At 48.1% G+C, this 12,030-nt stretch overlaps 1 protein-coding gene across 1 annotated transcript in view; it reads left to right on the forward strand.

The window, feature by feature from the left end:
• The window catches only part of LOC117559882 (eukaryotic translation initiation factor 4E type 2-like), a gene marked incomplete at its 3' end in the record, with an annotated part of 31,756 nt that extends 22,712 nt beyond the window's left edge, over positions 1-9,044 (forward strand). Inside the window, exon 5 of the mRNA XM_034236604.1 lies at positions 9,009-9,044. Coding sequence (XP_034092495.1) covers positions 9,009-9,044 — 36 coding nt within the window. The remainder of the gene's footprint in view (positions 1-9,008) is intronic.
• Between the last annotated feature and the right edge of the window lie 2,986 nt (positions 9,045-12,030).

The following is a 12,030-nucleotide window of genomic DNA, read 5'->3' on the forward strand; positions in this document are numbered from 1 at the left end:
CAAAAGTTTATTGTAAAATGCGCCCATATCTCCGGCTAAGAAGGTCGTATCAACGTGCTCCCGTCTCTAGCACCCCCGCAGCCCGAGCCACGAGTGAAATAACTAAACTTACATGAAACTTTTAAAGTCAAGCTTCAGTTTAAGATTCACCCTGTAATAGAAACATGCGATGGAGCATTAGTAACCTGATTGTTTGTATTGCGGCAGTAATATCCACACAAAGTGCTGCGAGGGACTAAACAAGAGAAAAAACCCTGTAGACGCGCAAAAACTCAGTCTTTCCAACAGTATGCGTTTGACCTTTTATTTCCAAAACAAAAACATTCCATAACCATATGCGTAGGCCTATATTCCTTTATGCGTAGGTGCCTGCGTGCGGTCAACAAAAATGGTCCTTCTCTAGCTCACTCCCCCTCCATCTATTACAAAGTGCGCAGGTAAAAGCAACCGGATATAACCACAAACGTCACCACACAAATCCAATGACACGCCCACCACCTATAGTGACTCAAAAACATGCCTCGTAACAAACACAGACAAATACTTCAAATGTGGCTCCTACATTCCGGCCCCTAATTATATCAACATAATAATTACACAACTGAAAAATGATGTAGGAGACAATCAAGGAAAAATTGATAAAAACGTCCTTTGTTAAAGTGTCCTTTTCTTCTTTAGGCAAAAAATAGAAAATAAAATAAAAAATATATAGTTTGTTAGCCTATGAAGGAGTGATCTTTACTATCACTTAGTAAAAAAGTCGGAAAAAAACGTCAATGTCAAGGTCTATGAAGCTCAGTAACCCACTCATTTCCTCACGGCTCTTCTGCTTCCTGTAGAAGGCAGATCTTTGTGATAGGCCTGTCCAGATAGCTAGTTTTTGTTTTTTCTGTGCCTCTCCCGTCCTGGGAGTCATCGACTATGAGCACAATATCTCCTGGTATGAAGTTGCGCTTGACATTTGACCACTTCTGTCGTTCCTGGAGTAGAGGCAAGTACTAAGGATTAAGGAATCCATCGTTTCCAAAACAAGTCTGAGATGTACTGAACTTGTTTCCATCTTCGACGAGCATATACAGTGGGGAAAAAAAGTATTTAGTCAGCCACCAATTGTGCAAGTTCTCCCACTGAAAGAGATGAGAGGCCTGTAATGTTCATCCTCACTTCAACTATGAGAGACAGGATGGGGGGAAAGAATCCAGGAAATCACATTGTAGGATTTTTAAAGAATTTATTTGCAAATGATGGTGGAAAATAAGTATTTGGTCAATAACAAAAGTTCATCTCAATACTTTGTTATATACCCTTTGTTGGCAATGACAGAGGTCAAACGTTTTCTGTAAGTCTTCACAAGGTGTTCACACACTGTTGCTGGTATGTTGGCCCATTCCTCCATGCAGATCTCCTCTAGAGCAGTGATGTTTTGGGGCTGTCGCTGGGCAACACAGACTTTCAACTCCCTCCAAAGATTTTCTATGGGGTTGAGATCTGGAGACTGGCTAGGCCACTCCAGGACCTTGAAATGCTTCTTACGAAGCCACTCCTTCGTTGCCCGGGCGGTGTGTTTGGGATCATTGTCATGCTGAAAGACCCAGCCACGTTTCATCTTCAATGCCCTTGCTGATGGAAGGAGGTTGTCACTCAAAATCTCACGATACATGGACCCATTCATTGTTTCCTTTACACGGATCAGTGGTCCTGGTCCCTTTGCAGAAACACAGCCCCAAAGCATGATGTTTCCACCCCCATGTTTCACAGTAGATGTTCTTTGGATGCAACTCAGCATTCTTTCTCCTCCAAACACGTCTAGTTGAGTTTTTACCAAAAAGTTCTATTTTGGTTTCATCTGACCATATGACATTCTCCCAATCCTCTTCTGGATCATCTAAATGCTCTCTAGCAAACTTCAGACGGGCCTGGACATGTACTGGCTTAAGCAAGGGGGACACGTCTGGCACTGCAGGATTTGAGTCCCTGGCGGCGTAGTGTGTTACTGATGGTAGCCTTTGTTACTTTGGTCCCAGCTCTCTGCAGGTCATTGACTCGGCCCCCCCGTGTGGTTCTGGGATTTTTGCTCACCGTTCTTGTGATCATTTTGACCCCACGAGGTGAGATCTTGCGTGGAGCCCCAGATCGAGGGAGATTATCAGTGGTCTTGTATGTCTTCCATTTTCTAATAATTGCTCCCACAGTTGATTTCTTCACACCAAGCTGCTTACCTATTGCAGATTCAGTCTTCCCAGCCTGGTGCAGGTCTACCATTTTGTTTCTGGTGGCCTTTGACAGCTCTTTGGTCTTGGCCATAGTGGAGTTTGGAGTGTGACTGTTTGAGGTTGTGGACAGGTGTCTTTTATACTGATAACGAGTTCAAACAGGTGCCATTAATACAGTTAACGAGTGGAGGACAGAGGAGGCTCTTAAAGAAGAAGTTACAGGTCTGTGAGAGCCAGAAATCTTGTTTGGTTGTAGGTGACCAAATACTTATTTTACCGAGGAATTTACCAATTCATTCATTAAAATCCTACAATGTGATTTCCTGGATTCTTTCCCCCCATTCTGTCTCTCATAGTTGAAGTGTTCCTAGGATGAACATTACAGGCCTCTCATCTTTTTAAGTGGGAGAGCTTGCACAATTGGTGGCTGACTAAATACTTTTTTGCCCCACTGTATGTCCTATTTATGAAACAGTCCAGGTGGAAAAGATGGCTTGGTTTTTTAGCAGCAAAAGATGGTTAGGGGTTAGTGCTTCCAATTCATTGGGATCTGTGGATGCTCTTGGACACGCCCAGCTGTCTTCATTCTCCGCAGCTCGCCGGTGTACCAAGGGGCTGAGCGCGAGAAGGAGACCATCCTGGTTTTGAGGGGGACGTGCAGATCAAGGAGACTGTTAAGGGACTGGTTGTAATATGCCACTGATTCATTTGCTGATGAGAAGTTGGCGGAAGAAAGATGCTGGAGGTCCAGGGTCATGGTGTCTGGGTTGATGTTCCTCAGGTTCCTGAAGCGGATTTGGCGTTTGGGCTCGCAGAGTGGGGATTGGAAAGAGAGCTCCATAGAGATGGTCTTGTGGTCAGACACCCCCAGGTCATACACTAGCAGATTGCTGATGGGGGCGGAGTTTGTGATGACCAGATCGAGCGTGTGGCCCTTGGCGTGTGTGGGGACATTAACATGCTGTGTGAGATTGAGGCAGTCCAGAAGTAGCAGACACTTAGTGGCGGGAGAGGGAGTCAACGTGAATATTAAAATCTCCAAGTATGATAATGTTGGCAGAGGTTGTGCATAGCGTCGTGAGAAGGTCTTGTATCTCTGGGATGAAAGCTGAGTTGGGTTTGGGTGGCCGGTAGATCAGAAGTATTGTCAGGGCGAAGGGGGGTTTACATTTAAATGCAAGGCATTCAAAAGAGGACAATACAGGCAGGAGCAGGAGTGACAGTTCCAATTCCTTTCAGTAGATAACAGCTAGGCCTCCACCACGACCAGTGCTGCGGGCTTTCTCCAAGTAGCTGTAGCCAGGAGGGCAAGCTTCAACCCGTTGCTGCAGATACACGCTTTACAACATCAGGAAGATACGTCCCCAGCTGACACAGAAAGCGACTCAGGTTCTGGTCCAGGCTCTCGTCATCTCACGCCTAGACTACTGCAACTCCCTCCTGGCTGGTCTACCTGCATGTGCCATCCGACCTCTGCAGCTCATCCAGAATGCAGCGGCTCGTCTGGTCTTCAACCTTCCTAAATGTTCCCACACCACTCCGCTCCTCCGCTCCCTTCACTGGCTTCCGGTAACTGCTAGAATCCACTTCAAGACACTGGTACTTGCTTACCGTGCTGCGAATGGATCTGGCCCTTCCTACATCCAGGACATGGTTAAACCGTACACCCCAGCATGTGCACTACGCTCTGCATCAGCCAAACGACTCGCTGCACCCTCGCTGCGAGGGGGACCCAAGTTCCCATCGGCAAAAACACGTGGGTTTGCTGTCCTGGCTCCAAGATGGTGGAATGAGCTCCCCATTGACATCAGGACAGGCAGATAGCTTGCACATCTTCCGGCGCAAACTGAAAACTCATCTCTTTCGACTCCACTTCGAGCGTTAGAACTATTAACGAAGCACTTTTATACTAATAAAGGACTGGCTTACCTAAAGCCAGTTGAGTAGCACTTGAAATGTTTGGCTCTATGAAACCTGATGTACTTTATGATTCTGTTTTCTTCAAGGTTGTGTCTTCCTGGTCGAATGTACTTATTGTAAGTCGCTTTGGATAAAAGCCTCAGCTAAATGTGATGTAATGTAATGTAATGTAATTGAGGGTGGAGTAAACCTCTGGCTGATGCCAGGTTTCCGGGAGGCACATGAAGTCCATTTTCTCATCAGTGATGTGGTCTTGAATGAAGGATGCTTTATTACTGAGGGATTGTGTATTCAGAAGTTCTATTTTGGCTTTGGAAGATGTGGTGAATCTCTGTAGGGGCCGGAGTAGGCTGTAATCCACTCCACGTTTTCCAGACTCCTTCGTGTGTGGCGGTCTCGCGATGCTCTCCGTGTATTCATGCAGCGGTCTCGCGATGTTTCTGGTGCGATTTGACCCCGCCGTGAACGGGCTCTGATGACGCGTCAGATGTGCGACACGACGGCAGACAGAGTGGATGGATGGAATATCTGCATCTCCGTGCTGGGAATATACAGTTTGTCTTCTTCTTTGGCTTCGGTGGATATAGCGATGGCGACGAAGAAGTCCAAGTTGTTTAATGACTGAGGTGCCGGTTGGAGCGTTTGAGTGGTTGAAACTCAGGAGTTGGGGAATAGAAAACCTCAACATGTCAACAGGTCGGGCGCCGAAGAAGTTTGGTAGTGGTGCTTAGCAGCGAGGGCTAACAGCAACGAGACAGCTGGAAGGCTATCCCGATAGTATACCTCGCGTCTGGGAATGAAACAGAGGATTGGGAGTCCGCCTGCTATCACAGTAGTAGCGGGAGAGAGGCAAGCAGTCAGCCGGAGATAGTCGGCAAATTTGGGCGATACAGCAGGTGAGTCCCGGCAGCCGTCGGGCCCAAAACCGTCAATAATCACGAGGTTTAAGATATAAAAGCACTTATGTTAAACAGACTCAAAGTTTAGCCATATAGCTTAAAAGCAGATAAAATAGCTTAAAAGCAGATAAAAACTCTGAGGCGTAGGAGAAGCGGCGAACAAACAAGCGCCAGCGGCCTCTCCCGTAATTCCAATACTTGTCCACGTTTTGCGATGAAGCGTCGAAGAGCATTAACAAAGGAATCTGTATCCAAGGGATGAAGCTACTTCGATGTGGATGGCTCTTACTGTTAAGCATGTGAAGAGAACACCATACTTTTTAACTGTACTCCTTCCTCGCTTGGCCTCAAAAGGTCAAATAGTCAACTCCAACACGAGTGAATGGAGGTTCATCTGGAGAAACTCTGTCTCGAGGTAAATCTGCCATTTGCTGCATTCCTGGAGCTCCATTTAGTCGCCGACAAACAATACATTTTGACAGGGTTTTCCTTATAGCCACACTAGCACCAGGAATCCAGTATCTTTGTCGCAGGCTAGATAGCATGTGGTTACGACCACCGTGTCCCACATCTTGGTGTACTTGCCGTAGAATGATGTCAGAAATGTTAAGATATTTTGCCAATATAGCAGGATGTTTAGATTCTTCAGGCATTGCTGCTCTACTGAGACGTCCTCCCACTCTCAGAACACCATCTTCAAGTACTGGGTTGAGCTTGTAGATGTGACTAGTCGTTTTCACACCTTCTCCCTTTTGCAAGCCTTTGATTTCATCAGGAAACCTTTTTCTTTGGCAAAAGCAGATCATTTCTTTCTCAGCTTTTCGGAGGTCCTCAATAGAAAGAAAACCAGAGACCACCTGAGCCTTGATAGTCTGCATTTCCTTTTTCATCTCTCGGTCTTGTTGTTCCTTATTCAAGCCAGACTGAGCAAGAGTCAGACTCAATTGCTTCCTCTTCCGACCAAGGCACAGCAGCAGGTTTTTCAACCTAAGGATCCAACCAACTGTCTTCTTCAGGTGGATCCAAGAAGAGAAGTGGTTGATCAATCGGGTTACAGCATCCATCTCTTTTTCAACCTGCACAGCGTTCACATTCAGACTTATCTGGACCTCAGGGTCTTCTGGTGCCATTTCAGAGCCATCAGGGTTCACAGGCCACTGTTCTTCAGGTCCAGTGAGAAACTGAGGTCCAGACACCCATGTGTCATCTTTCAGGAGCGTTTCCACTTTGACTTCCCTGGAAGCCCAGTCGGCAGGATTGCTTGCGGTGGGAACATATCTCTACTGAGATGGATTTGATATGCTGCGTATTTTTGAAACCCTGTTTGCGACGAAGGTTCGAAACCTTAAGGTCTCATTACTGATGTACTTCATTACGGAAGTACTATCAGTCCAAAAGATGGAGTCTTTAAGTTGCATTTTCAGCTCCTTCCTACACATCTTGTCCATACGACTTGCAACCACGGCAGCCGTCAATTCCATTCGAGGGATGGTTATTGGTTTCAATGGGGCCACTCTAGCTTTTCTCATAATGAAGTCACGGTGCACTTGTCCTTTGATGTTATGTAATAACAGGTAAGTCACTGTTCCATAGCCGTCTTCGCTTGCATCTGCGAAGTGGTGTAGCTGAGCAGAGGTCACTTCCCCAAAATCCACCAGTTTTAGGCATCTGTCAACTTTAAACTCTTCGAGATTGCAGAGCTCCTTCAGCCAATTTTTCCACTCTTGTGCAGCTGAGGCTGGTATAATATCATCCCAACCAAGTTCTCTTCTGCACAAGTCTTTAAGAATCATCTTGGCTGATAGGACCACAGGTGCCAATATTCCTAATGGGTCAAACATAGAGCTGACCATGGAATGCTGCTTGGTGATTGGGTTGCGTTGGTGCTGTAACTGTGGATGTGATTGTGATGAACGCACTTCATTTTAGCCCTTGATGCGGCTATTTCCACTTCCATTTCTAATTGCTCCCTCTTTTTCCTGAGCTCTTCCTTCTTTTTCCTGAGCTCTTCCTCTTGTTCATCCAATGCATGCTTGTCTTTTAATAACATTTGTCGTGCCATGAGAGCGGCCATGTCAGCCTCAGCTTTGATGCATGATGATGTAGTTGAAACACTGGATCTGGTTCCAGCAGAGCTCCGCTTGCAAGACCCACTGCTTCCTCTGTTTGAAACACTGTCGCTTGGTTTTATTTCCTCTTGTGCTTCAGAAGTTTCAACATTTTCCCCAGAGTGTTTTGAAACACGAGACATACTTTGTTGGTGTTCATCAGATATCTCAATTGAGGGAACATGGTGCTGCTCGGTTGTCTCCCAGTTTCAGAAAGCCATTGCTTGACATCGATAAATCCATTATTGTATTTCAGTGTCTTGGCAAAGCATACATTTTGTTTTTCCTGTTGCTCTGCAGGAAGAAGAGGAATTACAGACTCGTGTAACAGGGTGGTTTCGATAAGTGAACCTTTGATTGAGGTTCCTTTTGAAGCTTTTCCATTGTATTTGCCAAAGCCTTGGCAGTGAGCATCGACTCTTTTGTTCATCCATTTTTGCCACATTGACATCTGAATTTGATCCACTTATTGACAGATCCCTTTAATGTTTTAATGAATGAACAACAAATGCTCCAATCCACACAACCTCTAGCGGCACAAACCAACCAACACACGCAAGCAACAAGTCCGTCCCCAATGGACATGCAGCAGTAACTTATTCACACTGTGTTCTAACAAACATTTACACAGCATGAATGAAGAACCGCTCGCTGATGCCGTGTGGATTGTCCGTCAGTCTTTCTTTATCCTCCCGGCAGTACGCTGAAGTTTCCTTAAGCCGCTCTCCAATACAGCGGCCAACACGGCATTTCAATGTTTCCTTTTAATTCCACAGCGTCACAGATCGATCCTAGAAATCTCTGTATCCTCGATTTCCGTAGATCCACGCTGTGGTACAAGTCTTTTTTGTTGACTTAATATTGCGGCAGTAATATCCAAACAAAGTGCCGCGAGGGACTAAACAAGAGAAACAACACTGTGGACGCGCACAAACTCAGTCTTTCCACCAGTATGCGTTTGACCTTTTATTTCCAAAACAAAAACATTCCATATGCGTAGGCCTATATTCCTTAATGCGTGCGTGCGTGCGTGCTTGCGTGCGTGCGTGCTTGCGTGCTTGCGTGCGTGCGTGCTTGCGTGCGTGCGTGCGTGCTTGCGTGCGTGCATGCTTGCGTGCGTGCGGTCAACAAAAATGGTCCTTCTCTAGCTCACTCCCCCTCCATCTATTACAAAGTGCGCAGGTAAAAGCAACCGGATATAACCACAAACCTCAACACACAAATCCAATGACACGCCCACCACCTATAGTGACTCAAAAACATGCCTCGTAACAAACACAGAAAAATACTTCCATCCAGGAGAGCTCCATTGGAAGCCATCTGGAAAGGGCAGGCACTTTCAAAAAGACTTGGCAGGTGATTGGATCAATCTGTCTATGACCTTCTATCATGGGCCACTTCTGATTGGTTAACAATGGCTGGTACATGTGGAGCACAGCACTTCTGATTGGTTAACAATGGCTGGTACATGTGGAGCACAGCACTTCTGATGTGTGGATGACTGACACACAAGAAGAAGAAAAAAAAAAAAAGTAAAAAAAAAACGTTATACTCGCATCATTTCAAATCGCGATTTCGATTTTTTTATTTAACCTTTATTTAACCAGATAAAAGCATTGAGATAGAATCTCATTTGCAAAGCTGACCTGGCCAAGAAGGCAGCAACGTGACACAAAACACAAACATATAAAATACAGAGAACACAACTAAGAAAACAAAAGAGGAAAAAGCAGTCACGGGGGGGAGGGGAGGGAGTGGTACTGTGTATAGTGTGTTTTTAAACGTGTCTGCGTACAGGACGACTGTAGCCGCGTAGGGGGGGAGTGGTACTATGTATAGTGTGTATTTATACGTGTCTCTGCGTACAGGACGACTGTAACCGCGGAGGGGGGGGGGGGGGATTGGTACTGTGTGTAGTGTGTATTTATACGTGACTGCGTACAGGACGACTGTAACCGCGGAGGGGGGGGGGGGATTGGTACTGTGTGTAGTGTGTATTTATACGTGACTGCGTACAGGACGACTGTAACCGCGGAGGGGGGGGGGGGGGATTGGTACTGTGTGTAGTGTGTATTTATACGTGACTGCGTACAGGACGACTGTAACCGCGGAGGGGGGGGGGGATTGGTACTGTGTGTAGTGTGTATTTATACGTGTCTCTGCCTACAGGACGACTGTAACCGCGGAGGGGGGGGGGGAGTGGTACTGTGTGTAGTGTGTATTTATACGTGTCTCTGCGTACAGGACGACTGTAACCGAGGGGGGGGGGGGGGATTGGTACTGTGTGTAGTGTGTATTTATACGTGTCTCTGCCTACAGGACGACTGTAACCGCGGAGGGGGGGGGGGAGTGGTACTGTGTGTAGTGTGTATTTATACGTGTCTCTGCCTACAGGACGACTGTAACCGCGGAGGGGGGGAGTGGTACTGTGTGTAGTGTGTATTTATACGTGTCTCTGCCTACAGGACGACTGTAACCGCGGAGGGGGGGGGGGGATTGGTACTGTGTGTAGTGTGTATTTATACGTGTCTCTGCCTACAGGACGACTGTAACCGCGGAGGGGGGGGAGTGGTACTGTGTGTAGTGTGTGTATTTATACGTGTCTCTGCGTACAGGACGACTGTAACCGCGGAGGGGGGGGGGGTTTGGTACTGTGTGTAGTGTGTATTTATACGTGTCTCTGCCTACAGGACGACTTGTAACCGCGGAGGGGGGGAGTGGTACTGTGTGTAGTGTGTATTTATACGTGTCTCTTGCCTACAGGACGACTGTAACCGCGGAGGGGGGGGGGGGGATTGGTACTGTGTGTAGTGTGTATTTATACGTGTCTCTGCGTACAGGACGACTGTAACCGCGGAGGGGGGGGGGGGATTGGTACTGTGTGTAGTGTGTATTTATACGTGTCTCTGCCTACAGGACGACTGTAAACCGCGGAGGGGGGGAGTGGTACTGTGTGTAGTGTGTATTTATACGTGTCTCTGCCTACAGGACGACTGTAACCGCGGAGGGGGGGGGGGGAGTGTACTGTGTGTAGTGTGTATTTATACGTGTCTCTGCGTATCAGGACGACTGTAACCGCGGAGGGGGGGGGGGATTGGTACTGTGTGTAGTGTGTATTTATACGTGACTGCGTACAGGACGACTGTAACCGCGGAGGGGGGGGGGGGGGAGTGGGTACTGTGGTAGGGTGTATTTATACGTGTCTCTGCTACAGGACGACTGTAACCGCGGAGGGGGGGGGGGGGGAGTGGTACTGTGTGTAGTGTGTATTTATACGTGACTGCGTACAGGACGACTGTAACCGCGGAGGGGGGGAGTGGTACTATGTATAGTGTGATTTATACGTGTCTCTGCGTACAGGGACGACTGTACCGCGGAGGGGGGGGGGATTGGTACTGTGGTAGTGTGTATTTATACGTGTCTCTGCCTACAGGACGACTGTAACAGCGGAGGGGGGGGGACGATTGGTACGTGTGTAGTGTGTATTATACGGTCTCTGCGTACAGGACGACTGTAACCGCGGAGGGGGGGAGTGGTACTATGTATAGTGTGTATTTATACGTGTCTCTGCGTACAGGACGACTGTAACCGCGGAGGGGGGGAGTGGTACTATGTATAGTGTGTATTTATACGTGTCTCTGCCTACAGGACGACTGTAACCGCGGAGGGGGGGGGGGGGAGTGGTACTGTGTGTAGTGTGTATTTATACGTGTCTCTGCGTACAGGACGACTGTAACCGCGGAGGGGGGGGGGGGGGAGTGGTACTGTGTGTAGTGTGTATTTATACGTGACTGCGTACAGGACGACTGTAACCGCGGAGGGGGGGGGGGGGGGAGTTGGTACTGTGTGTAGTGTGTATTATACGTGTCTCTGCCTACAGGACGACTGTAACCGCGGAGGGGGGGGGGGGGGAGTGGTACTGTGTGTAGTGTGTATTTATACGTGTCTCTGCCTACAGGACGACTGTAACCACGGAGGGGGGGAGTGGTACTATGTATAGTGTGTATTTATACGTGTCTCTGCGTACAGGACGACTGTAACCGCGGAGGGGGGGGGGGGGATGGTACTGTGTGTGAGTGTGTATTTATACGTGTCTCTGCGTACAGGACGACTGTAACCCGCGGAGGGGGGGAGTGGTACTATGTATAGTGTGTATTTATACGTGTCTCTGCGTACAGGACGACTGTAACCGCGGAGGGGGGGGGGGGGGGGGTGGTACTGTGTGTAAGTGTGTATTTATACGTTGTCTCTGCCTACAGGACGACTGTAACCGCGGAGGGGGGGGGGGGGGGTGGTACTGTGTGTAGTGTGTATTTATACGTGTCTCTGCCTACAGGACGACTGTAAGCGCGGAGGGGGGGGGAGTGGGTACTATGTATAGTGGTGTATTTATACGTGGTCTCTGCGTACAGGACGACTGTAACCGCGGAGGGGGGGGGGGGATTGGTACTGTGTGTAGTGTGTATTTATACGTGTCTCTGCGTACAGGACGACTGTAACCGCGGAGGGGGGGAGTGGTTACTATGTATAGTGTTGTATTTATACGTGTCTCTGCGTACAGGACGACTGTAACCGCGGAGGGGGGGGGGGGGGGGAGTGGTACTGTGTGTAGTGTGTATTTATACGTGTCTCTGCCTACAGGACGACTGTAACCGCGGAGGGGGGGGGGGGAGTGGTACTGTGTGTAGTGTGTATTTATACGTGTCTCTGCCTACAGGACGACTGTAACCGCGGAGGGGGGGGGGGGAGTGGTACTGTGTGTAGTGTGTATTTATACGTGTCTCTGCCTACAGGACGACTGTAACCGCGGAGGGGGGGAGTGGTACTATGTATAGTGTGTATTTATACGTGTCTCTGCGTACAGGACGACTGTAACCGCGGAGGGGGGGG

This window comes from Gymnodraco acuticeps, unplaced genomic scaffold, assembly GCF_902827175.1.
Source record: "Gymnodraco acuticeps unplaced genomic scaffold, fGymAcu1.1, whole genome shotgun sequence".
Taxonomy (NCBI): Eukaryota; Metazoa; Chordata; class Actinopteri; order Perciformes; family Bathydraconidae; genus Gymnodraco; species Gymnodraco acuticeps.